This window comes from Danio rerio, chromosome 4, assembly GCF_049306965.1.
Source record: "Danio rerio strain Tuebingen ecotype United States chromosome 4, GRCz12tu, whole genome shotgun sequence".
NCBI classification, from domain to species: domain Eukaryota; kingdom Metazoa; phylum Chordata; class Actinopteri; order Cypriniformes; family Danionidae; genus Danio; species Danio rerio.
In genome coordinates, this window is record NC_133179.1 from 27,456,550 (window position 1) to 27,480,918 (window position 24,369).

The 24,369-nt window shown below is 39.6% G+C and overlaps 2 protein-coding genes across 27 annotated transcripts in view; one reads left to right on the forward strand and one right to left on the reverse strand.

The window, feature by feature from the left end:
• The window catches only part of iqsec3a (IQ motif and Sec7 domain ArfGEF 3a), a 252,307-nt gene that overhangs the window by 221,289 nt on the left and 6,649 nt on the right, over nt 1-24,369 (forward strand). For 8 of the 25 annotated variants that reach the window (XR_012402130.1, XR_012402129.1, XM_009300450.5 and 5 more), the window contains 3 exons: nt 2,255-2,416; nt 4,215-4,307; nt 8,088-8,134. Coding sequence is in view for 8 of the 25 variants with exons in the window: in XM_009300450.5 (XP_009298725.2) it covers nt 2,255-2,416; nt 4,215-4,307; nt 8,088-8,134 (302 nt within the window). In the remaining 17 variants the exon portion in view is untranslated. Of the gene's footprint in view, nt 1-2,254; nt 2,417-4,214; nt 4,308-4,737; nt 4,845-5,798; nt 5,851-6,511; nt 6,551-8,087; nt 8,135-19,111; nt 19,185-24,369 lie in introns of those variants that run through there. The other 17 variants (XR_012402125.1, XR_012402126.1, XR_012402133.1 and 14 more) reach the window with 6 other exon arrangements.
• The window catches only part of LOC141381638 (uncharacterized), a 259,466-nt gene that overhangs the window by 178,762 nt on the left and 56,335 nt on the right, over nt 1-24,369 (reverse strand). The gene's annotated exons all lie outside the window — the stretch shown is intronic.

Below are 24,369 nucleotides of genomic sequence, written 5' to 3' on the forward strand. Positions count from 1 at the left end.
CATAAACTCGTAGTGATTGACTGAGGGAGAATCAAATCTTTTTTATTTTTATTTTTTTAAAAGAGACAAAAAAAAAACACACACACAACATGTATGGCCTGGGTAAATCAACAGCAAAGGTTATATTTTTGATTAATTGTATATTTATAAATTAGTGGTGGGCTACAATCGGCATTTACGTGTTGCTTTAACGCATGTATACCTGACCAGTGAGCCATCTGACAAAAAAGTGCCCTTCTGAATTAAATCAGCAGGATTCCTGACTTTAACTGCAGTTTGGCAGTTTCACTTTAACTCATGAACATTTTATTCATGCCCCTGTGACTGAACTGGGGTAGTAGATAAGGAGTAGAAGTAAGGACTGGTGAGAATGTTATGGAATTTAATAATACACGCCAAATGGAAAGAAAAAAACTTCTGCGTTTCATGATGTGTGTGTGTGCGGTCCTTTACTGACTGCCGCGTGCGTGGATATTGTCAGAAAATATGTTGGAAAAGTCCTACAAGATGGTGTTCACTGATCACGGTGTTTACTTCATTAATGTCACTAATATATGCATACTCCACGTATTAATTCCATTTTTGTTTAGTTCAGTTATGACTTTAGTTGAATTAAGGTGATCAAAAATCACTGTTTCAAGCTTATGCAGGCCTACAAGTTCAAACTGTTTAACTGAATAAACAGTTAGTAAACACAAGTACATCTTATTGAACATAACTTATTGTTATCCCCAATTATCATAGTAGAACAGTTTCTCAAGCAGTTTGTGATGCATTTTGAAAACAGGCGATGGGCCCCTCGTCTTATGCACCACCTGGCTTGAGAAACCCATTCTCAAAGACTTATTATTTGGGTGGCACACTTATTCTGAATGCCTTCATCAAAATTCAAATGAGTCATTTTAATCTAAATTAATCTAGATTAATTTCGAGATTAATATAGACTAATTTCGATATTTATCTAGATAAAACATCATATGCCCACCTATAATATAAATACATTTATATTAAAATTACAAAAAGCAATAGTTCAGTTTGAGTGCAAGTTAAACTTTTACAACAGCAAAAGAATCAAAGCAGAAACCGAATTTGGAAAAAAAAATTGTGTCTAGAAGTTACTCCGACAGACCAGTCAGCAATATAAAGTTGTTTATAGATCATGTTACAAAGAATCTTGAAATCAGATACTATTAGAATTTCATTAATCTATGATTTAAAATAACAATAAAAATATAAATACACACTGACATGTTTGTAAAGTATAAAGCAATGTATCATAAAAGACAATTAAAAGTTATTGTTTACTGGCATTTGGAAAATGTTAGAAATTAGCAGTCATTGACTTCAATGCATAATGCCATTATCTGTGGCTGTAAAACAATATTATAAAACACGTTAACACATTATAGGTTAGATAACTAGACATTACCGTTAAAGGGTTTAAACCAACCTCTGCTGGCAGTAATGATGTTCAGGCTCTCCTTTAAGATTCTGGCCATACCAGAGATGAGTTGTACTGGATTTTTTTATCCACAATCTTTATGGGCAGACTAAAAAAATGTTGGCAAAAATTTGGACAATGGAACACTCATCACAGACATTGCAAGTCACCATTATGACGGGATTGACATTACTTTAAATCAGCTGCCTCATGGGCAATTACTTTAACAGCAAATTTAACTAATCACCAATTCAGTGTCAGTCAAGGTAACTGGAGATACTGACTCTATTCCTAAAAATAATTAATGTGTGAGTGTGATGAATGCCAGAACACATAATAGTCTGCAACTGCATATGCTAACTTTACTATTGGCTTGGAGCGATACAAAAATATATACATACATCACTAACCATCATAAATTAATGCTTTGTGATGTGCATGTAAAGGAGGGGGTTTTATTCTACTAAAGACAGATGCGGAGAGGCAGATGGTCTCCCTGGTGAAACGTTATATCCCGAAACATTAGGCAAACAATGCAGAGGGATTGGAGTTTGGAATCACAAAAATCATGGGAGGACCCATATATCATTCAGGGGAGTAATTAAGTGTTTTACTTACAACCTCAGATGTGACAGTCTTTCTTTCTTATCCATCGACACATGCAAACTACAGTAGTTAAATTCACTGTGTAAGACATTTTTTATCCTGCTTTTATTTACTAAATGCCAATTTAAGTAGTTTAGATTGTCAATAAATAATAATCTACATTTCTATTTACTCTGTCTGATGTTGTCTGTTTTTCCTATGTTTCAGACTTTCCTCACGCCATGACGATTGTGTCTCCGTGTTCAGGCTCAGAAAAGAAGCAGGTGTTGAATTTCTGTGCTCAAAATGCAGAGGAGCTGCTCAAGTTCGTAGAGGACCTGAAAGAATCAATTGCTGAAGTGTCAGAGATGGAACAGATAAGAATTGAATGTGAGTGGACTTTCAATTTCAGTTCAGTTCAATTCACATTTATTTGCATAGTGCTTTTCATGATACATATAGCTTAAAAACAGCTTTAGGAAAGAAAGCATGATTCTACTTTATGATTAGCATTTTATTAGAAGTAACATCAAAATAAAGTTCATATTGCAGACATTTACAAATGAATCAAATCATATTGTCATAAGCCCATATTTGTAAGTGTTGCTAGCCTGTTTTTAGCTAGACTTTGCTGTATTGTCTGCTGTTTATGTGTGAATCTTATGAAAACCTGATTTGAAAAAATTCAAACTAGATTTTTTTTTCACAAAAACTCTGTTAGAAAAGCAAATAAATTTTGACATTGTTTTAATTTAGACCCCCACCCCACCCCCCTCCCCCTTTTTTAAGTTATTTTATTTTTTTATTATTTCCCAAATCATGTTTAACAGCGCAAGGAAACACAAAGTATCCCTGATAATATTTTTTTTCTTCTGGAGAAAGTCTTATTTGTTTCATTTTGGCTAGAATAAAATAAGTTTTTAAATTTTTTAAACACCATTTTAAGGACAAAATTATTAGCCCCTTTAAGCTGTATTTTTTCGATAGTCTACAGAACAAACCATCATTATACAATGACTTGCCTAATTATCTCAACCTACCTAGTTAACCTAATTAACCTAGTTATGAATTAGCTATATAAGCTATATAAAAGTGAAAAAATATCATTTACTGTCATCATGGCAAAGATAAAATAAATCAGTTATTAGAAATTAGGTATTAAACCTATTATGTTTAGAAATGCGTTGAAAAAATCTTCTCTTTCCCCACAGAAATTGGGGAAAGATTCCAATTTCCAATTGTTATGTCACAGGCTATGGCAGAGCTTCTGCTGTTCTGATTAGCCTGTTGGCTGCAGCCTGTTATCTTGGCTATATTTGGACAGCGTTCCTTTTGTCTCTTGTCAGTTCATTCTGGCTGTTCATGTATTTTAGTCTTTTGTCAGGACTGGGGTGGATTGTACTCTGGGCCCCTGATCTGCTTCTCTGTTCCACAGTTTGACTTCTGTTCCCATCTACAAGTGACCACTCTAGTACTTTAGTTTTGCTTATTTCTGTTTGGACTTTTTCCCCTTGTTGTTTGACTCACAGTCAATAAAGATACTTGCAATTGGATCCTATTTTTAGTATTTATTTCTAGCTATGACAGAATAGCATTGCTGTTTATGTTAAACTTTTTTTTTTTATCAAGGCAACAACTGATGCATTTGTATTTCAAATAGCTTCCACCATTACCATTAAACTGTATCCATGCTGCTCATCCTGAGTTATGTGTTGTTGATGAAATGTAGGCTAAATTATAATTATACTCAACAAAAGGGATATTTTTAGTTATATAATTAAGATTTAACATATAGTAAATATACTTTGCTTAGCATACTGTTGCTTAATGGTCATGTTAGCAAGTAAGTTAAAACTCACCTCACATGTCTCTGAAGACAAGAAGTCTGTTTGTGCAAAACACAACATAAATAAAACAAGAACATATATACTCTATTGTCATAACTCTCTTTAATGTTTTTTATTAAATCACATGGCAAATTTTCCCTAAATTTGTGCTAATTTACATTTAAGTTCCCTTGCAAGTGTGAAAAAATAATTTGTAGCCTAATTAGAAATTACAGGCAATTATCATCTATCCTTGTTTGTAAGTGTGGTGGTTTGGAGATTTTGTTGAATTTGTGGATCTGGTATGTATGTGTTTGTGGCACATGTTTAATTATCTTTGTCTGTTTTCATTGCCTTTTCAGGGGAGTTGGAAAAACAACAGGGAGCCAAGACTCACCCCATCAAGAGCAACGGTACTCAGCTTGAGTTGAGAGGAAGACAAGGTTCTCCTTCAGGTACAACAAAGACACATTTATATGTTGTAAATCATCCATTATTCTAGAATTCAACTCAGAACGTTTTGTAAAAAGGAATGGTCCAAAATCCCTCCTGACCATTGTGCAGGTTTGATCTGAAACTACAAGAAATATTTGGTTGAAGTTATTGCTGCCAAAGGAGGGTAAACCAGGTATAAAAATCAGGATGGGAAAGTCAGATAGATGTAACTGTACATAAACTATAATTACATAATTATACACATAACTAAGACTGCTTAAACAAGTTATTTACGTAAGACTAAACAATATTGTGCAAGACATTGCTCTAACTTGTAAGATAGAGTTTAAGTAAAGTGTCTTGTGCAAATAAACAAAAGAGTGTTTCTGCAGCTGCTTTCTGCATCACTCACCTGTGTGATGTACACAATGTTTTTTTCTTCTCCCACAGATATGAAGTGATTGTCTGTTGGAGAGAATTGTCTGCTACAAATGTGCAAACAGGTGCAATTGTCAGGGAAAGTGTCAGAGAGGTGAAGAAGAGTGTGTTTTCTACAGGTGGTTTGTGATGCCTACTTCAGCTGTGTAGAGCACACTCAGAATTGTGTAATGTTTTGTGGAGAGGAGGTCCTGGTTTTGGGACCTGGGATTGTGTATAAGATTTATTAGAAGAATAAAATAATTGGAATTGAGGGCTCTAACAGCTGTTTAGTAGTCTAGCTAAGTAAGCACTAATACGCTAAACCTCTATCCTGATGGCAAGAGCTGGAAGAGACGGTAGAAGGGATAGTTGGAGTCATTCACATTACTTGCTTTGGCAATGTAAAAGTAAAACTCTGGATGGAGGGTTGCAAGGCAAGGCAAGGCAAACTTTATTTATAGAGCACAATTTTACACAACCGTAGTTGATCCAAAGTGCTTTACAATAAAATAAACTAGACAATAAAACTAAAAATAACTGGTATTAAAAATACAATGAAATATATTTAAAAGTAATTCTAAAATATAAATAATAAAAAATAACATGCATGCATCAGTCAAAGGCAAGAGAGTAAAAATGTGTCTTTAAGTTAGATTTAAAAGCATCCAAAGAAGGAGAGATTCTGATGTTCAGAGGGAGGCTGTTCCAGAGCCTTGGGGCCGCAACACTGAAAGCTCGATCACCCTTTGACTTGCAGCGAGACCGAGTGACAGACAAAAGAAACTGATCATGGGATCTTAAGAGTCTACAAGCTGTATATGGCCTAATAAGCTCGCTGACATAGGCCGGGCAGAATTGTGCAAAGCTTTATAAGTGAAAAGAAGAATTTTAAAATCGACCTTGTATTTTATAGGTAGCCAGTGCAATGAGGCAAGAACAGGGGCGATATGATCTTTTTTGCGAGGCAATGATCATCTCAGCTGCCTTCACTGTCCACTGGAAGTCTTGCAGTCAGCAGCATTGCAAGTTTCCATACCAAACAATGATGCAGCTAATCAGCGCACTCTGTACTCTCTTCCCCTTTTCAACAGATGGGAAAGTATAGGCGTTGGTGTGCTATCTTGGTCTAGGTGAGATCCTCTGTGATAAGCACTTGTAACTTCATGCTATTGATACTTGTAGGTGCTCAAGGGAGTTCCTCCTGAAGTCCATAACTATCCCGTTGTCTTTCTCACATTGAGGGTGGTTGTTAGTGCTACACCATTCATTCAGCTGTATTGCAATGCTATGACTGTTGCGCAGTAAAGATCGCGGCTAGCCTTTGCAAAAGGGCAAATCACCCCAGTTGTTCCCTGCTTTGCAGCGGACACTCGGGCAGATCTAAGGGTTCAACGAGAGATAATCCCTCGCCCACGGGCCCGCAGACCTCTCGCTGCTCCAAGCGCTCAATCTAAGCACCCTTTGACTTGCAGCGAGACCGAGGGACAGACAAAAGAAACTGATCATGGGATCTTAAGAGTCTACAAGCTGTATATGGCCTAATAAGCTCACTGACATAGGCCGGGGCAGAATTGTGCAAAGCTTTATAAGTGAAAAGAAGAATTTTAAAATCAACCCTGTATTTTATAGGTAGCCAGTGCAATGAGGCAAGAACAGGGGTGATATGATGTTTTGCGAGGCAATGATCATCTCAGCTGCCTTCACTGTCCACTGGAAGTCTTGCAGTCAGCAGCATTGCAGTTTCCATACCAAACAATGATGCAGCTAATCAGCGCACTCTGTACTCTCTTCCCCTTTTCAACAGATGGGAAAGTATAGGCGTTGGTGTGCTATCTTGATCTAGGTGAGATCCTCTGTGATAAGCACTTGTAACTTCATGCTATTGATACTTGTAGGTGCTCAAGGGAGTTCCTCCTGAAGTCCATAACTATCCCTTTGTCTTTCTCACATTAAGGATGGTTGTTAGTGCTACACCATTCATTCAGCTGTCTAATTTTCTCTCTGTAGTACTGTCATCATTGTTACTGATGAGACCTACCACCATTTTGTCATCAGCAATACTTGATGATGTGGTCGGAGTTGATGATTTATGTTTTTTTTTTATTGTTCTTTATATATTTGGGTTTTCAAAATTCTGAGATTAATATTTCATTCTAAATAGTTTTTAATATAATTAAATGAAACTTTTAATGGCGACGCAGTGACGCAGTAGGTAGTGCTGTCGCCTCACAGCAAGAAAGTCGCTGGGTCGCAGGTTTGAGCCCCGGCTGGCTCCGTTGGCATTACTGTGTGGAGTTTGCATGATCTCCCTACCTTCCTGTGGGTCTCCTCTGGGTGCTCCAGTTTCCCCCACAGTCCAAAGACTTGCGGTACAGGTGAATTGGGTAGGCTAAATTGTCCGTAGTGTATGAGTGTGTGTGTGTGTGTGTGTGTGTGTGTGTGTGTGTGTGTGTGTGTGTGTGTGTGTGTGTTTGTGTGTGTTTGAATGAGTGTGTGTGAATGAGTGTGTGTGGATGTTTCCCAGAGATAGGTTGCGGCTGGAAGGGCATCCGCTGCGTAAAAACCTGCTGGATAAGTTGGCGGTTCATTCTGCTGTGGCAACCCCGGATTAATAAAGGGACTAAGCCCCTTTATTAAAAAAGAAAATGAATGAATAACTTTTAATATGCCGGTACTGTCAAATAGATATTCCAGTTGTTAAACAAAAGCATTTAAAAAAAAATCTAGTTAAAATGTAAAAATTAATTGTACAGCAGAAAAAGTGTTTTGGAATCAGATAGTGACCCCCAGAATTGTAGTAGTCTAGTAGCCATATTATGAAATCCATCCATGGTGAAGTTAGAACCATGTAAAAAACATCCAAAACAGGTTCTTACCCAGAAGTATGATTTAGAACAAGACTTTATCTGTCATAATAGCAAAATGTTTTTAGCACTTGGTCTTTGATTTGTGTGAAAACTCAACTCTAACAACTCTCAATGCAGAAATTTCATAATACCCTACCCTTAATTTAAACATGTTAGACTAAAATATAAAGGCTAATATATCTTAGAAAGATGCTAGAAACATGTTAATTTCTGCAGGCACAGTGTTGACATGGTAACAGTGAATCTATGCATGCACATATAGCCACAACTTTTAGGTTAAAACTATATCATACTTTTAAAAAATATTCATTGATAATCAGATCAGTCAAATAATGATTTTGAAATGAAACTAAACTTTTACTGAGTTGTAAAATGTAGTATTATTAATGTTATGTTTATTAAATTTCAAATATGTATTTAAGTTTCAACAATATATTTGCTAAATACGCTTTTCTTTTATATTATACTCTATATTCAGTTATTGTAACAGTCTGATTCTAAATCTTTTCTTAGGTAAACAGGACTTGAACATATCACAGAGTGGACTCAATGCAATAGAGGTAAGAGCTGTATTCTCAAAGGTAAGTCCATACAAACCCCTAGAACTATATGTCAAAATCAGCAGCTTAAAGCATATGCACATAATGTTAGCGAACAGGACAATAATAAACACCAATAGATGACCTTCTACCTCCCCTCATGTCATTTTTAACATAATTGGCACCAAGCCCAGTAGTGCACTGATGATCATGTCTGTTAAATGAAGAATGAAGATTATCAGGAGTCACAGCTGGATACATTCATTCCTGATGGATCAGAACAGAGTGTTTAACTACTGTTCTCACACTCCATAAACAAGAAAATATGTGAATATCAAACAACCACGATGTCAGAAATAGCCAGTGGTGACAATGATGGAGAGGAAGAGGTTACAATTTCTACACCAAGAACTTGATGATTTTATTTATTTATTTTTTTTTCTATTTTTTTTTTATTAATTCTTTTTAGGAACATGGAGATATAACAAATAACCCACAGTAAAAGCATCTTAATTAACTAGCACATCCTAATAGCAGCATAAAAAAAGAAGAAAAAAACATACAAAGATAAATAAATAGTAAAATACAATGCAATACAATACAAGGCGGGTTCCCCTTCGGTTGGGGAACTCCAGTGCTATAAGTGGATTTGATGTTAAAAGCCACGTATGGGAGGATTCGGTTCAGAAGCTGCTTGTCTGAAAGAGTATTGAACGGGCCAATGAAAGCAATGAATTGGCAGCGTAAGCTTGCACAGGGGTGCTTCATTGTCAATTATCCCAGCATATAAGCACACCTGGAGCGAGCAAACGCCATCCCTTTCGCTTCAGAGACTTTTCTGATCGAGTCAATTAGGGTTCCTCCTGCTGTGATCCAGCGATGCCGAGCGAACGAGAGCTTCTCCCGGTCCAGAGTGTGTACAACGCAGCGGCAGACAGTCGAGCTGGGTTTTCTCCCTTGTCTGGCGATCCTTTGGGTCCGGTCCTCCAGAGCGGTACGTATAAAGTTGCAACTTCACAAAGAGAGCAACACAGTCGTGCAGCACGTCCTTTTCAGGACGGCGCTCCGACTGTGCGTTTCTGGATGCTGTGGGTTTCTGTCCTCGGATGATGGGCACAGGCACTGTGTTACATGCTCCAGCATGTTAATGCACTGCTCGCGGGCAGTTCATGTCGTCATTGCGATGCTATGACTGTTGCGCAGTAAAGATCGCGGCTAGCCTTTGCAAAAGGGCAAATCACCCCAGTTGTCCCCTGCTTTGCACCGGACACTCGGGCAGATCTGAGGGTTCAACAAAAGATAATCCATCGCCCACTGGCCCGCGGACCTCTCGCTGCTCCAAGCGCTCCATCTAAGCTCCGGGCGGGGGAAGCGATCCGTCTAACAGATGGTAGCCCTTACGCTCGATGACACCGGAGACCAGACATCCAGCACGTCATCGGAGGGAGGGCTTTCATTGTGCGATGATGATCCAGACCCGCTCGCCCCCTTCGGGCAGGTGAGCGCTGTTAAAACAGATCCTGAAATGGACATGTTAGCCGTGCTTTCCCGGGGCTGCTTCGGCCGTGGGTTGGAGATGGTTTATCCTCCAGCTCCGCGGCCAGACCGACTAGAGGGGCATTCCCTTCTTCCCAGAGGTGCACAGTAGGCTCACGCGGACTTGAAGGGCACTTTTTTCTGCTCGTGCTGCGTGTCCCTCCATCCTCACCACTCTTGACGGTGGAGCAGCCAGGGGGTATGTGGCGATCCCTCAGGTTAAGTGCACGATTGCAGTTAATCCGCGCGGCGCCTCTTTTTGGCGGGGTCCGCCTCGTCTCCCATCCAAAGCCTGTAAGTTTTCTGCTCCCTCGGAGCTACAGCTTACAAAGCTGCGGGTCAGGATGCTTCCACGGGACCCTTGCGCTTCCCGGATCAGCACACCTGCTCCACGCTGCCCCACCTCTGGTATGTCAGCGGTTGTAACGATGACGCCATTAGCGAGGCCTCTGCCTGCCTGGTTAGCGTGGGCCAGCCCCTCGCGGTGGCTCATACGCACAATCGGAATTGGCTATGCGATTCAGTTTGCGAAACAGCCCCCCAAGTTCACGGGCAGGTATTTCACCAGGGTATACCCCCTGTCCGCCCCTGTCTTGCGAGAGGAGATTGCTGCCCTCCTGGCGAAGGGTGCAATCGAGCCGGTTCCTCCAGCCGAGATAGAGAGCAGGTTCTACAGCCCGTACTTCATCGTACCCAAAAAGAGCGGTGGGTCACGGCCAATCCTAGATCTGCGCGTTTTGCAACACTGTCTTCACAAGCTGCCATTCAGAATGCTTACGCAGAAGTGCATCCTCCGATGCGTTCGTCCTCAGGATTGGTTTGCAGCTATAGACCTTAAGGACGCGTATTTTCATGTCTCCATTCGCCAGTTTCTCCGGTTGCGTTCGAGGTCGAGCGTGGCAATACAAGGTCCTCCCCTTCAGCCTCTCTTTGTCTCCGCGGGTCTTCACCAAACTCGCGGAGGGTGCCTTAGTGCCCCTTTGGCTTGCGGGCATCCGCATTCTCAATTATCTCGACGACTGGCTGATTTTAGCCCACTCGCGTGAGTAATTGACTATGCACAGAGACGAGGTGCTCCGGCATCTTCGCCTATTGGGGTTGCAGGTCAACCGAGAAAAGAGATCCTCTGCACCGGGGCGAGTTTGCTCTTTTCTCGGGATGGAGCTAAACTCAGTCACCATGGTATCGCGCCTCTCCGGAAAGCGCGCTCGCCTGTTGCTGAACTGTCTCAGGGAGCTCGACAGCAAAATAGTGGTCCCACTGAAACACTTTCAGAGGCTCCTGGGGCATATGGCTTCCGCTGCGGCTGTCACGCCCCTCGGTTTGCTTCATATAAGACCACTTCAGCACTGGCTTCTAGATCGAGTTCCAAGACGCGCATGGCATGCGGGTGCACACCGAGTCTCGGTTACTGTGCTGTGTCACCGCACCCTCAGCCCCTGGAACGACCCCTCGTTCCTGCAGGCCGGTGTGCCTCTGGGACAGGCGTCCAGTCATGTTGTTGTTTCAATAGATGCTTCCAACATGGGCTGGGGAGCCGTGTGTCACGGGCATGCAGCTGCGGGCCTGTGGAAGGTGCCCAGCTGCATTGGCATATCAATCGCCTATAGCTGTTGGCAGTGTTCCTCGCTCTCCACTGCTTTTTTCTGGTGCTGGAGCAGCAACACGTGCTGGTCAGGACGGACAGTACGGCGGCGGCAGCGTATATCAACCGCATGGGGGGTAGGCGCTCTCGCCGCATGTCTCAGCTCGCCCGCCGTCTGCTCCTCTGGAGTCACCCGCGGCTGAAATCGCTGCGCGCCATTCACATCCCAGGTATGCTCAACCGTGCAGCTGATGCGCTCTCAAGGCAGCAAATTCACTCTGGAGAATGGAGACTCCACCCCGAGTCTGTTCAGCTGATATGGGCGCAATTTGGGGAGGCCAAGATCGATCTGTTTGCCTCCCCGAGAACGCTTATTGCCAGTTGTTCTTTTCCCTGACTGAGGGCACTCTCGGCGTGGATGCACTGGCCCACAGCTGGCCTCGGGGCACACGCAAGTATGCGTTTCCTCCAGTGAGCCTACTCGCACAGCTGTTGTGCAAGTTCAGGGAGGATGAGGAGCAGGTTCTGCTAGTTGCGCCCCTCTGGCCCAACCGGACATGGATATCAGAGCTCTCCCTCCTCGCGACCGCCCTCCCCTGGCAGATCCCTTTGAGAGAGGACCTACTTTCTCAGGGACTGGGCACCATCTGGCAACCTCGCCCTGATCTCTGGAACCTCCACGAGTGGTCCCTAGACGCGAGGAAGACTTAGGTAACCTGCCGTCTGTGGTGGTTGATACCATCACTCAGGCTAGAGCCCCTTCCACGAGGCGCGCCTACACCCTGAAGTGGAGTCTATTCACTGAATGGTGTGTCTCTTGCAGAGAAGACCCCCGAATTTGCCAGAACAGTGTTGTGCTCTCTTTCCTTCTAGAGAAGCTGGAGAGCAGGCTGTTGCCCGCCACTCTCAAGGTTTACATTGCCGCCATCTCCGCTTATCATGACACGGTAGCTGGCGGCACCGTGGGAAAGCATAACCTCATCATCCGGTTCCTCAGAGGCGCTAGGCGAATTAATCCAACTCCCCCCCCTCTCATGCCCTCTTGGGATCTCGCCCTCATTCTCACGAGCCTGCGTTCAGATCCCTTCGAGCCACTCAATTCAGTATCCTTAAGATTTCTGTCCTTGAAGACAGCTCTGCTGGTCGCGTTGGCCTCCATTAAGAGGGTCGGGAACCTGGAGGCATTTTCGGTCAGTGACTCTTGCCTGGAATTTGGGCCGGATTTTTCTCACTTTATCCTGAGACCCCGCCCGGGTTATGTGCCCAAGGTTCCTACCACTCCCTTTAGAGATCAGGTAGTAACCCTGCAAGCGCTGCCCCCGGAGGAGGCCCTTTCCTTACTCTGTCCAGTTTGCGCTCTACGCATTACGTGGACCGTACTCAGTACTCTAGATCCTCTGAGCAGCTCTTTGTCTGTTATGGCGGTCGGCAGCAGGGAAGTGCCATGACCAAACAAAGCTTTTCCCACTGGATTGTGGAGGCCATTCTTGTGCTTATTTGAGGAGAGTTCAGCCGCGTCCCACGGGAGTGCGTGCGCACTCCACTCGGAGCGTTGCATCCTCTTGGGCGTGTGCACGCGGCGCCTCTTTAACAGACATCTGTAGAGCTGTGGGCTGGGCGACACCCAACACATTTGCAAAGTTTTACAATCTGTGAGTGGAGCCGGTTTCGTCAAGGGTATTAGGTAACCCTTGGTGATTGAGGAAACAACTCGGTGGGGAGTTGTAATATGCTTGCGGTGCCCTTTTTCCTTAACACAGAGAGATGTGCACCTTCCTGTCTGTCAGTAAAGTTCCCCGTTCTATGAGCCCTGCAGATTCCTCCGAGGCCCCCAGGACTGACTCAGCGGAGGAGTCACTTGCTGGCCCACTACGCTAGGTCTGCCCACTGGTTAGCCCGCTTTTTGGGTATAGGTGCCGGCTATGTGCGATCCCCTCTGGCGATCCCATATGCTTTTCCGCCACGGTTCAGTCCTCCCTCTCAGGTGGACCTGTGCCTTCCCAATCTGCTAACCCTCTTCTTATGCGCACTCCCCCTTTTTAGGGTTAGTCCATATGTTTCCATTTGTCTCCCTCATTGGGTGCAGATGGTCTCCGCAGCATCCTCCCTACTGGGATTGCACGCTTCCCAACGTACTGTCGTATTCCTAGAGTTATCTAGACGCTAGCGACTCCCAAAAAAATATACCTATTCCGTAAAACTTCTTTTGAAGTGGGGATAAGTTAGGGCCAAGGACCGCGCCTTCCATGATTTGGGTACGTCACGCTTGCTTGACGGCCCTATCATCGGAAGTGTTGGTAAGGTGCAGTCAATATGCCGTTTTCCATGGTCTCCCATACGTGGATTTTAACATCAAATCCACTTATAGCACTGAAGTTCCCCAATCGAAGGGGAACGTTCGAGGTTACAGAAGTAACCCTTTGTTCCCCGAGGAGGGGAACGGAAGTGCTATACTCCATCGCCATAATGACTGTCCCTTAGCTGTTAAAAAGTCTCTTCAGCTTAAAAGGATGGTGTTTGCTCGCTCCAGGTGTGCTTATATGCTGGGATAATTGGCAATGAAGCACACCTGCGCAAGCTTTCAATACTCTTTCAGACAAGCGGCTTCTGAACCAAATCCTCCCATACGTGGATTTTCTAGATCAAATCCACCTATAGCACTTCCGTTCCCCTCCTCAGGGAACGAAGGGTTACTTCTGTAACCTCGAACGTTATTCATCAAAAAGTATATCTTAGCAGACTACATAGTTTAGGTTTTTTTTTATGTTGCCTAAGCTTTAAAGAATTCAAGACCATTTAATCTTTTTGCAAAAGCAAAGAAGTGGGGGCTTATTAAAATGTCTGCCTAAAGTCACAATATTGTTAACCAAAAATTCCACATCAGAACTGAAAAAAGGTGAATATTTTACAGTTTTAAAATCAAAATCAGTTATTATGTATTTCAATCTTATTCAAACAGAAATGTCATCCTATAACTTTTTTGAAGATTTGCCTAAATAAAACAAGTTCCAATGACTCTACAGTATGTCTGCTTCACAAAAGGTACTAACATTACAATCCATATTACATATACATTTATGAGGAACTCATTACAAGGATAAATATCAATAATATTTTGAACTGAACTTCTTTTATCTTTGGTAGAAGTGAAAGAGAGAGAAATCTTATTCAAGTTCGAACCAGAAAAAAAAAGCTGTCTATTTACTAACGTTCTTAAAGTCTTATTATTACAGCTCTGCTCTGTAAAATTAATACCAGAGATAATCAGATTACCCAATCTTGGTATCACAAAAGAATAACCCAATTCCTCTTTAATCCGCTGAACCAAACCAACAGGAATAGCATTCAGCAAAGACATATTCAAATCCTGAGTACAAATGATATAATGATACAAATAAAAACACAGATTTCCTCTTAGTACGGATATGCATATTATTCTACAAAGAACAACTATGTGGCAAAAAAATAATAAAAATTGTCTGTGGATTAACTTCCAATACAGACTAGGGGCCCTATCATACACCCGGCGCAATGTGGCGCAAGGCTCGGCGCAATACTTGTTTGGTAGTTTCAGCTTGGCTCAAGAGTCGATTTGAGGCGTTGCGCTACGCTGTTTAAATAGCAAATGCATTAGCGCTCATATGTGCGTCCATAGGCGTTCTGGTCTAAAAAGGAAGGCGTTCTGAGGCGCACTGCTGGCGTTGCTATTTTGAGAAACTAAAATAGATTTTTCATTAGACCAAAACAAACCCGGTCTAAACTCAGTTGCGCCTCGCTTACACACTGCTTAATACACACAAGAGAACAATAGGCAAATATCTTTACATATAAAAAATTTAAATATTAAGGATATATATATATATATAGGATATAAGAATAGATATAGGATATAAATATAAAGGATTAAACTATTACAAAACATACTATTTTCTAGCCTACATAAATATGAAAAATCACTGCTTTTATGCCTTCTTCATCTCGGGAGGCTTTTTCAGTTCATTCATAACAATTTGCTTTTGTATAATGTTATTATTATTAACATTATTATTTATTATATCCATATTTATATTTATTTTATTAAAAACAAGCTTAGATTTGCCTACCTGTCAGGTTTTAGACCATAAGGGGTACAGCATGTGATTTAGGATATATATATGTTCATTTATTCGTTTGCTGGAAATTAGAACTGAATTTAGAAATAGTTTTGAAACGAATATTTGCGCTTAACAAATGCAATTAATTATTTATAGACTAATTGATGTCTGTGCATAAAGGTTTCCCTATCCAAGAGCGAAAGTGAAAGTGATCCATATCTCTCATTCTCACGCAGTAGATGCTCTGTTTAACAGTTTTCTGTTAAAAAAAACTGTTAACTGTTAACTGTTTGCTTGTGAAATGCTCAGCTTTTCCACTTAGACTTACTTTATGTCCTGTAAATAGCGAATGCGCTTATGGCGCGACGCAGCTTTCTCTTAAAGTAAATGGGAGATGAGACTGTAATTGGTTTATTCTCAAAGCACACCTATAACTCATTAAGAAAATAAACTCAACCCTTTTAGACAATGCACCATGGCACAAAGCGAATTTTCCTGTCCTTAAATTAGCAAAAATACGTTCTGACACGCCCTGAAAGCGTTTGCACCCTGCGTTTTGTGCTCTGCGCATGGACTGTCAAAATAGAGCCCTATGACTTTGAAAAGATGACAATTTACACAATTTACACCAACTTTGATGGCTCAAAATTGCATCTCAGGGCCAAAATTGCTTGAATTGGGCTAAAGCACGCTTGCCCCCCTCTTCCGTCTCCCTTGATGGCCTGCACTTACATTGCATTTGTACCTGAGCATACTTAGGTCATCAATGATGCACTGTTCAGTTAGAAGCACTCTTGCTCAGTACAGTGGTGATTTATTTAGTTAAATTGTTTTAGTCGTTTGGGATGCAGTGACACTCATATATTTCAAATATTTCGCCAAACAGATCACCCACTTTTGATGCTCATAAACAATCATAAAATCATTGTGCTGTATTTGCTAAAGGTGCAGCTGTCTTGAAGTGAGGAGTTTGCGTCTTTAATAATCTATGACAGTTTGCGTTTATTGAACAGTAAGAATAATTAATAAACACATATAAAACAGGCTCTTAAAACTCACGTCTCGTCTTTAGTTTCGGGCTCAGGCACGCTTTGCACTCACACTACAAGCGTACCACGCCAAACCCCAAGCAGTGGCAGTTCTGGGGTGGGGTTGGTGGTGGCAGGGGGGGCTGGTGCCCCCGTGTCAATAAGCTTGGCTCCCCCTCTGGCCCCCCTTAATTTGGACGCGTATTTTTGTGTCAAAACGTCACAGAGAAGCGAGATCAGCCATCTGTGGCACACGCTCTGAGTGGCGCGCGCAGTCGTATGGCGCACTCGCTCTCTGCTTTTGCGCGCTTTCTCTCGCTCTCTCTGTCAGTGTGTGTGACGGTGCTGCGCACTTCAGTTCTCCGCATTCGTCAGAAGTTAACCCCCAAATTGACACAGGTAATAAAAATACTCAACTTCAGTCATGTTCACTATCAAAATGTCCGCTGTTGATAATATTAGACTTCTGTTTTCAATAGCGATTTTAAAACTTTTAATAGAGGAAGTGCTCGGCTATGCAGAGGTATTAATAATCAGAGATTGAGTGTACGTAGTTTTACCTTCGGAAATGCAGTCTTGAACTTACAAATGGTCGGCAAGTACCGGAGAACAGATTAAAAACACATTAATCCAGTTTAGTTTTCAGTCACGCTCATGTAAAAGTAATATTCAACTCGTTTAGTTTAGCCTTCATTCGTTTTTGATTTTAGTCGTGACATAAAGCACGAGTCATCAACACATGATTTATTACAACAAGTTTTTAAACATAATAGTTTAACTAACAAATTTCTAATAACTACTTTTTTATCTTTCCCATAGTGACAGTCAGTGCACAACATTTTACTAGTATTTAGCAAGATAGTTGTATTCAAACAAAGTCCCTTTAAGTACTTTACAGTCTTTGATTCAGATTAAAGTGTAATTTAAAGATTAATTAGGTTATGTTAACTAGGAAAGTTGGAATAATTAGTCAAGTTATTGTATAACTGGTTTGTTGTGTAGACAATCAATAGAATATGCAGTAAATATTTCTTAAGGAAGCTAATAACACTGACTTAATTTTTTTTTATATTAAAACTGCTTTTATTCAAGAAATAAACTATAAGAAATAAGACTTATTATGACTTTAGAAGAATTATTTGTGTTTTATAGGAAATACTGTGAAAATCTCCTTGGCTTAATTTAGATCACTTGGGAAACACAATTTTAAATTAATGGGATCTGCAATCCCATTAATTAATAACTGCATCTGTTAAAGTTTACAGGTGTAAAAATGTGCCTTGATGTACTTGAATGTTAGAAATGTGTTATCCTACAATACAAAGTTACTTGTCAAATAAATTAACATGGATGATTATTTCGAGTTTAAGTTATTTAATTAGCTTATTTATGAAGACAGGGCAGCACAGTGGCGCAGTGGGTAGCACAATCGCCTTACAGCAAGAAGTTCTCTGGTTCAAGCCCTGGCTGGGTCCAATTCTGTGTAGAGTTTGCATGTTCTCCCCGTGTTGGCGTGGGTTTCCTTGGGGTGCTCCGGTTTCCCCCATAGTCCAAAACATGTGGTATAGGTGAATGAGTTAAGCTAAATTGTCCGTGGTGTATGAGAGTATGGGTGTTTCCCAGTGATGGGTTGCAGCTGGAGGGGCATCCGCTGCGTAAAACATATGCTGGATAAATTAGTGGTTCATTCTGCTGTGGTGACCCCAGATTAATAAAGGGACTAAGCCGAAAAGAAAATTAATGAATGAATGTTTATGAAGACTGCAGAGTGATGCATAAAAAATGACTTCGAATAATTGTTTAAATAGTTTGTGATGTATGTTAAAGTGTGCCCCCTAAAAGTACAAGTGGCCCCTGCCCTCCAGTTACTCTGGTCTAGAACCGCCACTGAGCCCAAGTGAACCGTGTTATGTCACACCTCTTTCAACCAGGCCAGGGCTGCCAACTGAACCATGCCTGAGCCCAATTCAGTGCACTCACACTTCTTAAAGATCTCGGAAATGGGCCTGGGCATGGTTCGGATAGCATAGTGAGATTATGCCCTTAAATGAAAATCCTCCCAAGGGAATCAAAAATTTTAAAAGAAAAAATAAACTAGAAAGAATGTTTATGTCTACGGAAGGTTTGAAGCCACCATTTATAACATCAAAATCAATTACATTAAATCCTCCCTCATGGATTAACCAATCAATTACTGTATCTGATTTCTTAGATAATGATGCTTATTTTTTCATTAAAAATGTATTGAATTTGATCCAGGTCTTTAATGCACCCGGTAGGCCACACGGAATTTGCATGCGCAGAAATTTCCACAGATTTTCAGCATATCATTAAGACTATTTGTTTAGTTGTGTGTAAATGTGTGTACATTTATATTTGTTCAGTTTTTTTTATTAATTTCAGTAGTATTACTGACTAATATAAAAATATTCTTATGATTTACTTAAAAAGTAAAATAATAATTTCTGTCTTTTAGTAGATATATGGTTGATATATTATATGAGACCTGCTCTGTTTACCAAATAACAGTCTACAAGGATCTAATTGGATTTGCATTGTAAACATTAAATACAAATTAAAAATGTACTTTTTTATATCATTTTTGATTCGATTTAGATATTTTTCTCCTTACTTTAGGGTCTTTTGAAATAACAATGCCCAAGTATTTACCTTATTTTTATGGAATATTTAACAATTGTGTTTCGGTATGTGTATGGAGTGCCATCAGCTCCCTCTTTTTTTTTTTTAATTGTAGGTCAGAAGCATTTGAAAAATGAGACACCAGAATAATGGCAAATGGAATCTGCTCTGCATTCCTGCGAAACCGGGTAGAACTATCTGTTAGTTGACTTATTATTAATTGACTTTTTAAAGCATTCAAAGCTTTGATAACTCAACTTTGATAACAATTTTTCATACACAGTGCTAACATTTCATCTACCATTAAAAAAAAAAAATACGGACTTGATAGATCCCCTTGTCTAACTCCTCTATTAATGTTAAACCTCTTCAAACTCCTAAATGGTAATGATATTAAACTATTTACGCTTTGCATTTCTGTTACTTTAACAAATTTATGACCAAAACCAAAGACATTCAATGAATGTAAAATAAATTTGTGTTCTACTGTATCTGATGCCTTGTAGAAATCAAAAAAACAAACCCATTCTCTTTAACTAAATGTCCATAATCAATTATATCTAAGACAAGTCTAATGTTGTGAATAGGTCTTTCTTTATTAAAACCATAAGTTTCACTTATAACTAGATAGAGTCTAAATTTCAATCTATTAGCAAAAGCAGACATAACAAATTTTATAATCCACCTTAGTAGAGTAATCTTAGTAAAAACACTGTTTTAATGCTGTAAATAACAAATATTTTTTTTTATTCCTCCCAAAAAAATTATAGAAGTTAGCAGTCAAACCATGCAGGGGTGCGTTTCTGAAAACCATTGTTAGCCAACTAAGGTTGCAAGTTCCGTCGTTACAAACAGTTCAATGATTTGCCGTTTCCCAAATCCAACAAACTTGGAACTTATGGTTTCCAGAGTTATTATCATTTCAAAATTGCAACATTGGACAAGTGGTGGCACTAGAGAGTTTGACATCGTGTCCAAAATTGGGCAATTTGAAGAATTCTCTATTTATGTGCCAAATTTTATAACTTTCCTTACGAATGGTTATATGGGCTGCCATTCAAATTACAAACAATAACAATAACTTCTTTGTTAACTACAATAACAATAAAATACTTTTGTCAGACAATTTTCAGTGATTTTAATTTTCTCCATGAATAAAACTTATATGCGAGGATTTTTTATCAGCTTATCTTCTTCTGAGAAAACAGTCCCCGACCCGAACCCCAACAGTCATTTATGCATTTCCTTTAAAAATCAGGGTTCCAGAATCTGGAGGAAGAGCAGAGAGGCACACAACTCGCGTTGCTTGAGCTCCAGTGTAAACAACAATAACAATAGGTGCCTTAATAATAATAATAATAATAATAATAATAATAATATACCTGTATTATAATTAACGTTGGTAAACACATTGCTGTTAATGGTGAAGTTTGTTGCCACTGTTGCTATTGGCTTGCATGGTTTGGACTTGTGGAACTGAGCATCGATAGATTTGCTTTTGAATATTTTAAACTCTCAGCAGTGAAAAATAAGCCACACTGAACTGAACTTCATTGAACTTAAACTCTGAAAACTGGACTGACACTGTTTCAATTTACTGTAATTGTCCATGTTAAGCTGCTTTGACCCAATCTACATTGTAAAAGTGCTAAAGAAATAAAGATAAATTGAATTTAATATATAGTATATATTATGATATAAATTCATATATACATTCATTCAGGCTAAAGCTAGTAACAGATGCTCGAGAAAGACATTTTGAATAAATTATGTTGTAAAATATTATGAATGCTATGTTCACCCTTAGTAAAAAAAGAAAGATAGTAACATATAAGATTTTATGATACAAATGAATTTATGCATCCATACAACAGAGCTACAAAGCATCATGGCTGCAACAAGAATGAAGTTATATGCATATGACTAAAAAACTCTAACATAAAGGAAGGGAGGTGGGAAAAAGCAAAAGTTTTAACAACTTTAAAGACCAAAATAAACAGAAAACAAACATGTGGTATCACACAAAAGCTAAAAACGAACAAAGACCAAACATACATTTTCCAGGCCTGGTTCTCTCTCCAGACCACTATGAGACTCAAGACTGGTGTGGCTCACACTCGCTCCACTGTCATAGCTCTCTGGTTGCTCAGCCCCATCCTCACTCAATACACAAATGAATAGCTTTGTTCCAGAATGTACCAATATGTGTCTGGATACATTAAGGGTTTGTTTTGGAATTCTGTTTATTATGTGCCTTTGCAAATAAATATCAGTTAAATTTTATTACATACACAGAAAACATAAGGCTGGCCAATAAAATAAAATCAAATTAAATATGTGCTTGTAATAAGTGTTTTACTTTTTCTTTCAACGCATATAAGAAATTGCTACTGTTGTGGAAAACTGTTGTGGATTGCAAAAAAAACATTAAAAATATCCAAGTTTTCAAACAAACTAAAGCCCCATTTACACTAATGCGTTTTCGTTTTAAAACGCATAAGTTTTGCTACGGTTACGCCATCCATCCACACTAAGCCGGAGATCTCGAGCGCCGAAAACGTAGTGTTTTAAAAATGCTGGAGAGGCCGTTTTCATTCTAAAACGCTGCTGCTCCGTTTCAGTGTTTATAAGGAAAAACGGAGACATCTGAAAACGGAGGCGGGACTGCTGAGATTTGCTACCTGATTGGGGCTTTTGTGTCTTTGCGTATCCTTCCCTTATTCGTCAAGTCCCTATCACATGACTATAACACATGGATTAAACGCTACCGGAAGACAGTACTGTAAACAACAGCATGGGCACAGAAAAGGGAGCGTTGTTTGCACTATTGTCTGTTTTAGGCGCCATTGTGCAGTTATTCATTTGTTCTGTTTAGTAACAACTCAACCCGTTTATTGTTCAACCGGCGTTTGTTGACTAACAATAACCATATGCAGAGCGAGACGCATGCTTTCTTTTTATACTAGAACCCGCATGCCCAGAGTGCGCGAATGATCACGTGATATACAGTTTTGGTGGCATAGTGTGGACGGAGATATGTTCAGAGATGCTGGGTGAAACGCTAGTGTGGACGCGAATCATTTTTGATCTAAAACGCCATTTTAAAACTAAAACGCACTAGTGTAAACCGGGCCTAAGACGTCAAAGTCTTCAAAATAAAGGAAAATCTTCAAAGTTGCTAGGCAGAAGCTTTTATTGTTACAGCAAACAATAACAATAGAGACACTAGGACAAAGGTCTGATGAGTGTATAGGCCAGCACACAGTTTACTTACAATTCTTTGTCTTAACACCCAAACTCACACCCTAGCACACCTCCATTTGCTTCTCTACTAATAGCATCTTAGCTCTTCCAGGCTACCCAACCCATGGACAGTTGAGTAATTTTCTTGTCACCAATAGAATTAGATTTTTTTGGGATCCTACCCATGACCAGTTAAGGTATTTCCTTCGTGCTCCAAATGTGTCAATTTAGCAGAAACAATGCTCCACTATGTGAAGTTTCACAAACTAATTTCGAGAGGAGCACGTGATATGATTGTGCACTGCTGGCCACTTATCCGTAATCAGTAATAATCCAATCAGAATGATCCTAGCTTAATATAAATCACTTTCTCCTTATTTCTCTGTCTTTTTTTTGGAAGAACCCCCCCCCCCCCCCCCTTCCACCCCATCTCCTTCTTTTTCTCCCCTTCTAAAGGAGGAATGATCGAGAACTGCCTGATCTCGGATCCCCTGATATGATTCTAGACCGGGCGGGAGCCCTGCGCTCAAATATCTCCTAGCTCAGGGTTCTCTCCCGGGACAGCATGCCAAACCTGCCATAAATGCCCAAGCATATCTAAGTGGGAACTCTTGAAATATTGTTTATTATATTGAGCTGTCAACTGTAGGATCAGCTAGAGTTCACATGCACTGTAAAAAAAAAATATACCCCATTTCTACTCAATAAATTTGAGGTAACAGATTACAAACAATATTATGAATCAAATTTAACATATTTGAACTGAGTAACAATTAATTAAATTAGCTTATTTAAAATTAGTCATTTAAATTGAGTAACAACAAACAGTAATTCAAGAAATTAGCAAATTTAAAACAAAAAAAATATAAATTTAATTGAACAGAAAAACCAACACAATGTTAATGAAACTGCTCAATGTTTTATTTAGATTTAACATAAAATGTGGGGAGCCTGTTCATCAGCTCCAGACAATAATACCTTATATCTACACAATAAAATTGAGGTAACAAATTACAAGCAATAATATTAATTAAATTCAACAAGTATGGATTGAGTAAAATTTGATAAAATTTAGCTCAAATTAGTAGTGCCACAAAACAGATTAACAATATCTCATAATAGACAATACATCATATAACCAACAATAAAACATGTACATTTAAACAAATTGATAATCTTAACAAGGACTTGATGTTTTAAACAGCATAGTTTGTCAACTGGACATTAAACAATATTGTTTAAAATAATACTTAAAGTGAAATTAATTTGATTTAATTAATGAAAGATATTATTTGCCAGAAAAATAAAGATTCATTGACGTAAAGAGGACACGGCAGTACATGGGAATACTACCCTCTGATATCAGAAACTCTACCTTTAGTCTCAGATCTCTGTCTTTCTCCAAGAGCTCCTCAGCAGCTGTAGAGATCCATGGTGCAGTGGCTTCTCACTCAAATTCAGCGCTCACCTTAAAAAACAGAATGACAGAATGAGTTTTTTGATACACTGTAAAATATTTGACCCTTACTTAAAAGTAAATTACAGATTAATAATTGTACTACTTTCACAATAAGCCATTGTGATTTGTTTTTACACTAAATTACTGTAAAATTACAGCTATATGTGACTTCAAGGTAGAGAGTAAGGCCCATTTCTTTGATTTCATATATTGTTTTGTAGAATTAACTATATTTTACAGTGAAGATACAATTAATGGCAATTTAGTTAATGTGATTTAACATTATGTTGTAGCTGAAGTACTTTACTGTAACATGTATATCTTGCTTGCAACCTAGACAGTAATCAGTCTGGTTAATGTGTCTCCTCTGCCCCTTTGACACTATACAATAAGTTCTAATTAGTAAATTTTGTCAGACATAATTTTTATTTTGGTTCTATAATGAGGGTCATAATGAAGTGAAGGCCAGTGCTTACCTTGCTTACTTTATTCCTCAGTGCTCACTTAACCTCTGTGGTCAATTTAACTCAATGATGTGCTGAAATACAACACAGTTAACACTAAGTTAACAAAAAATTACCATTTTAAAGCGCAAAGTGTGTAATACCTTAAAATTAGCATTAACGTTAGAAACACCTTCTGGTAACTTCGTTATAACATGGCGTTCTCAA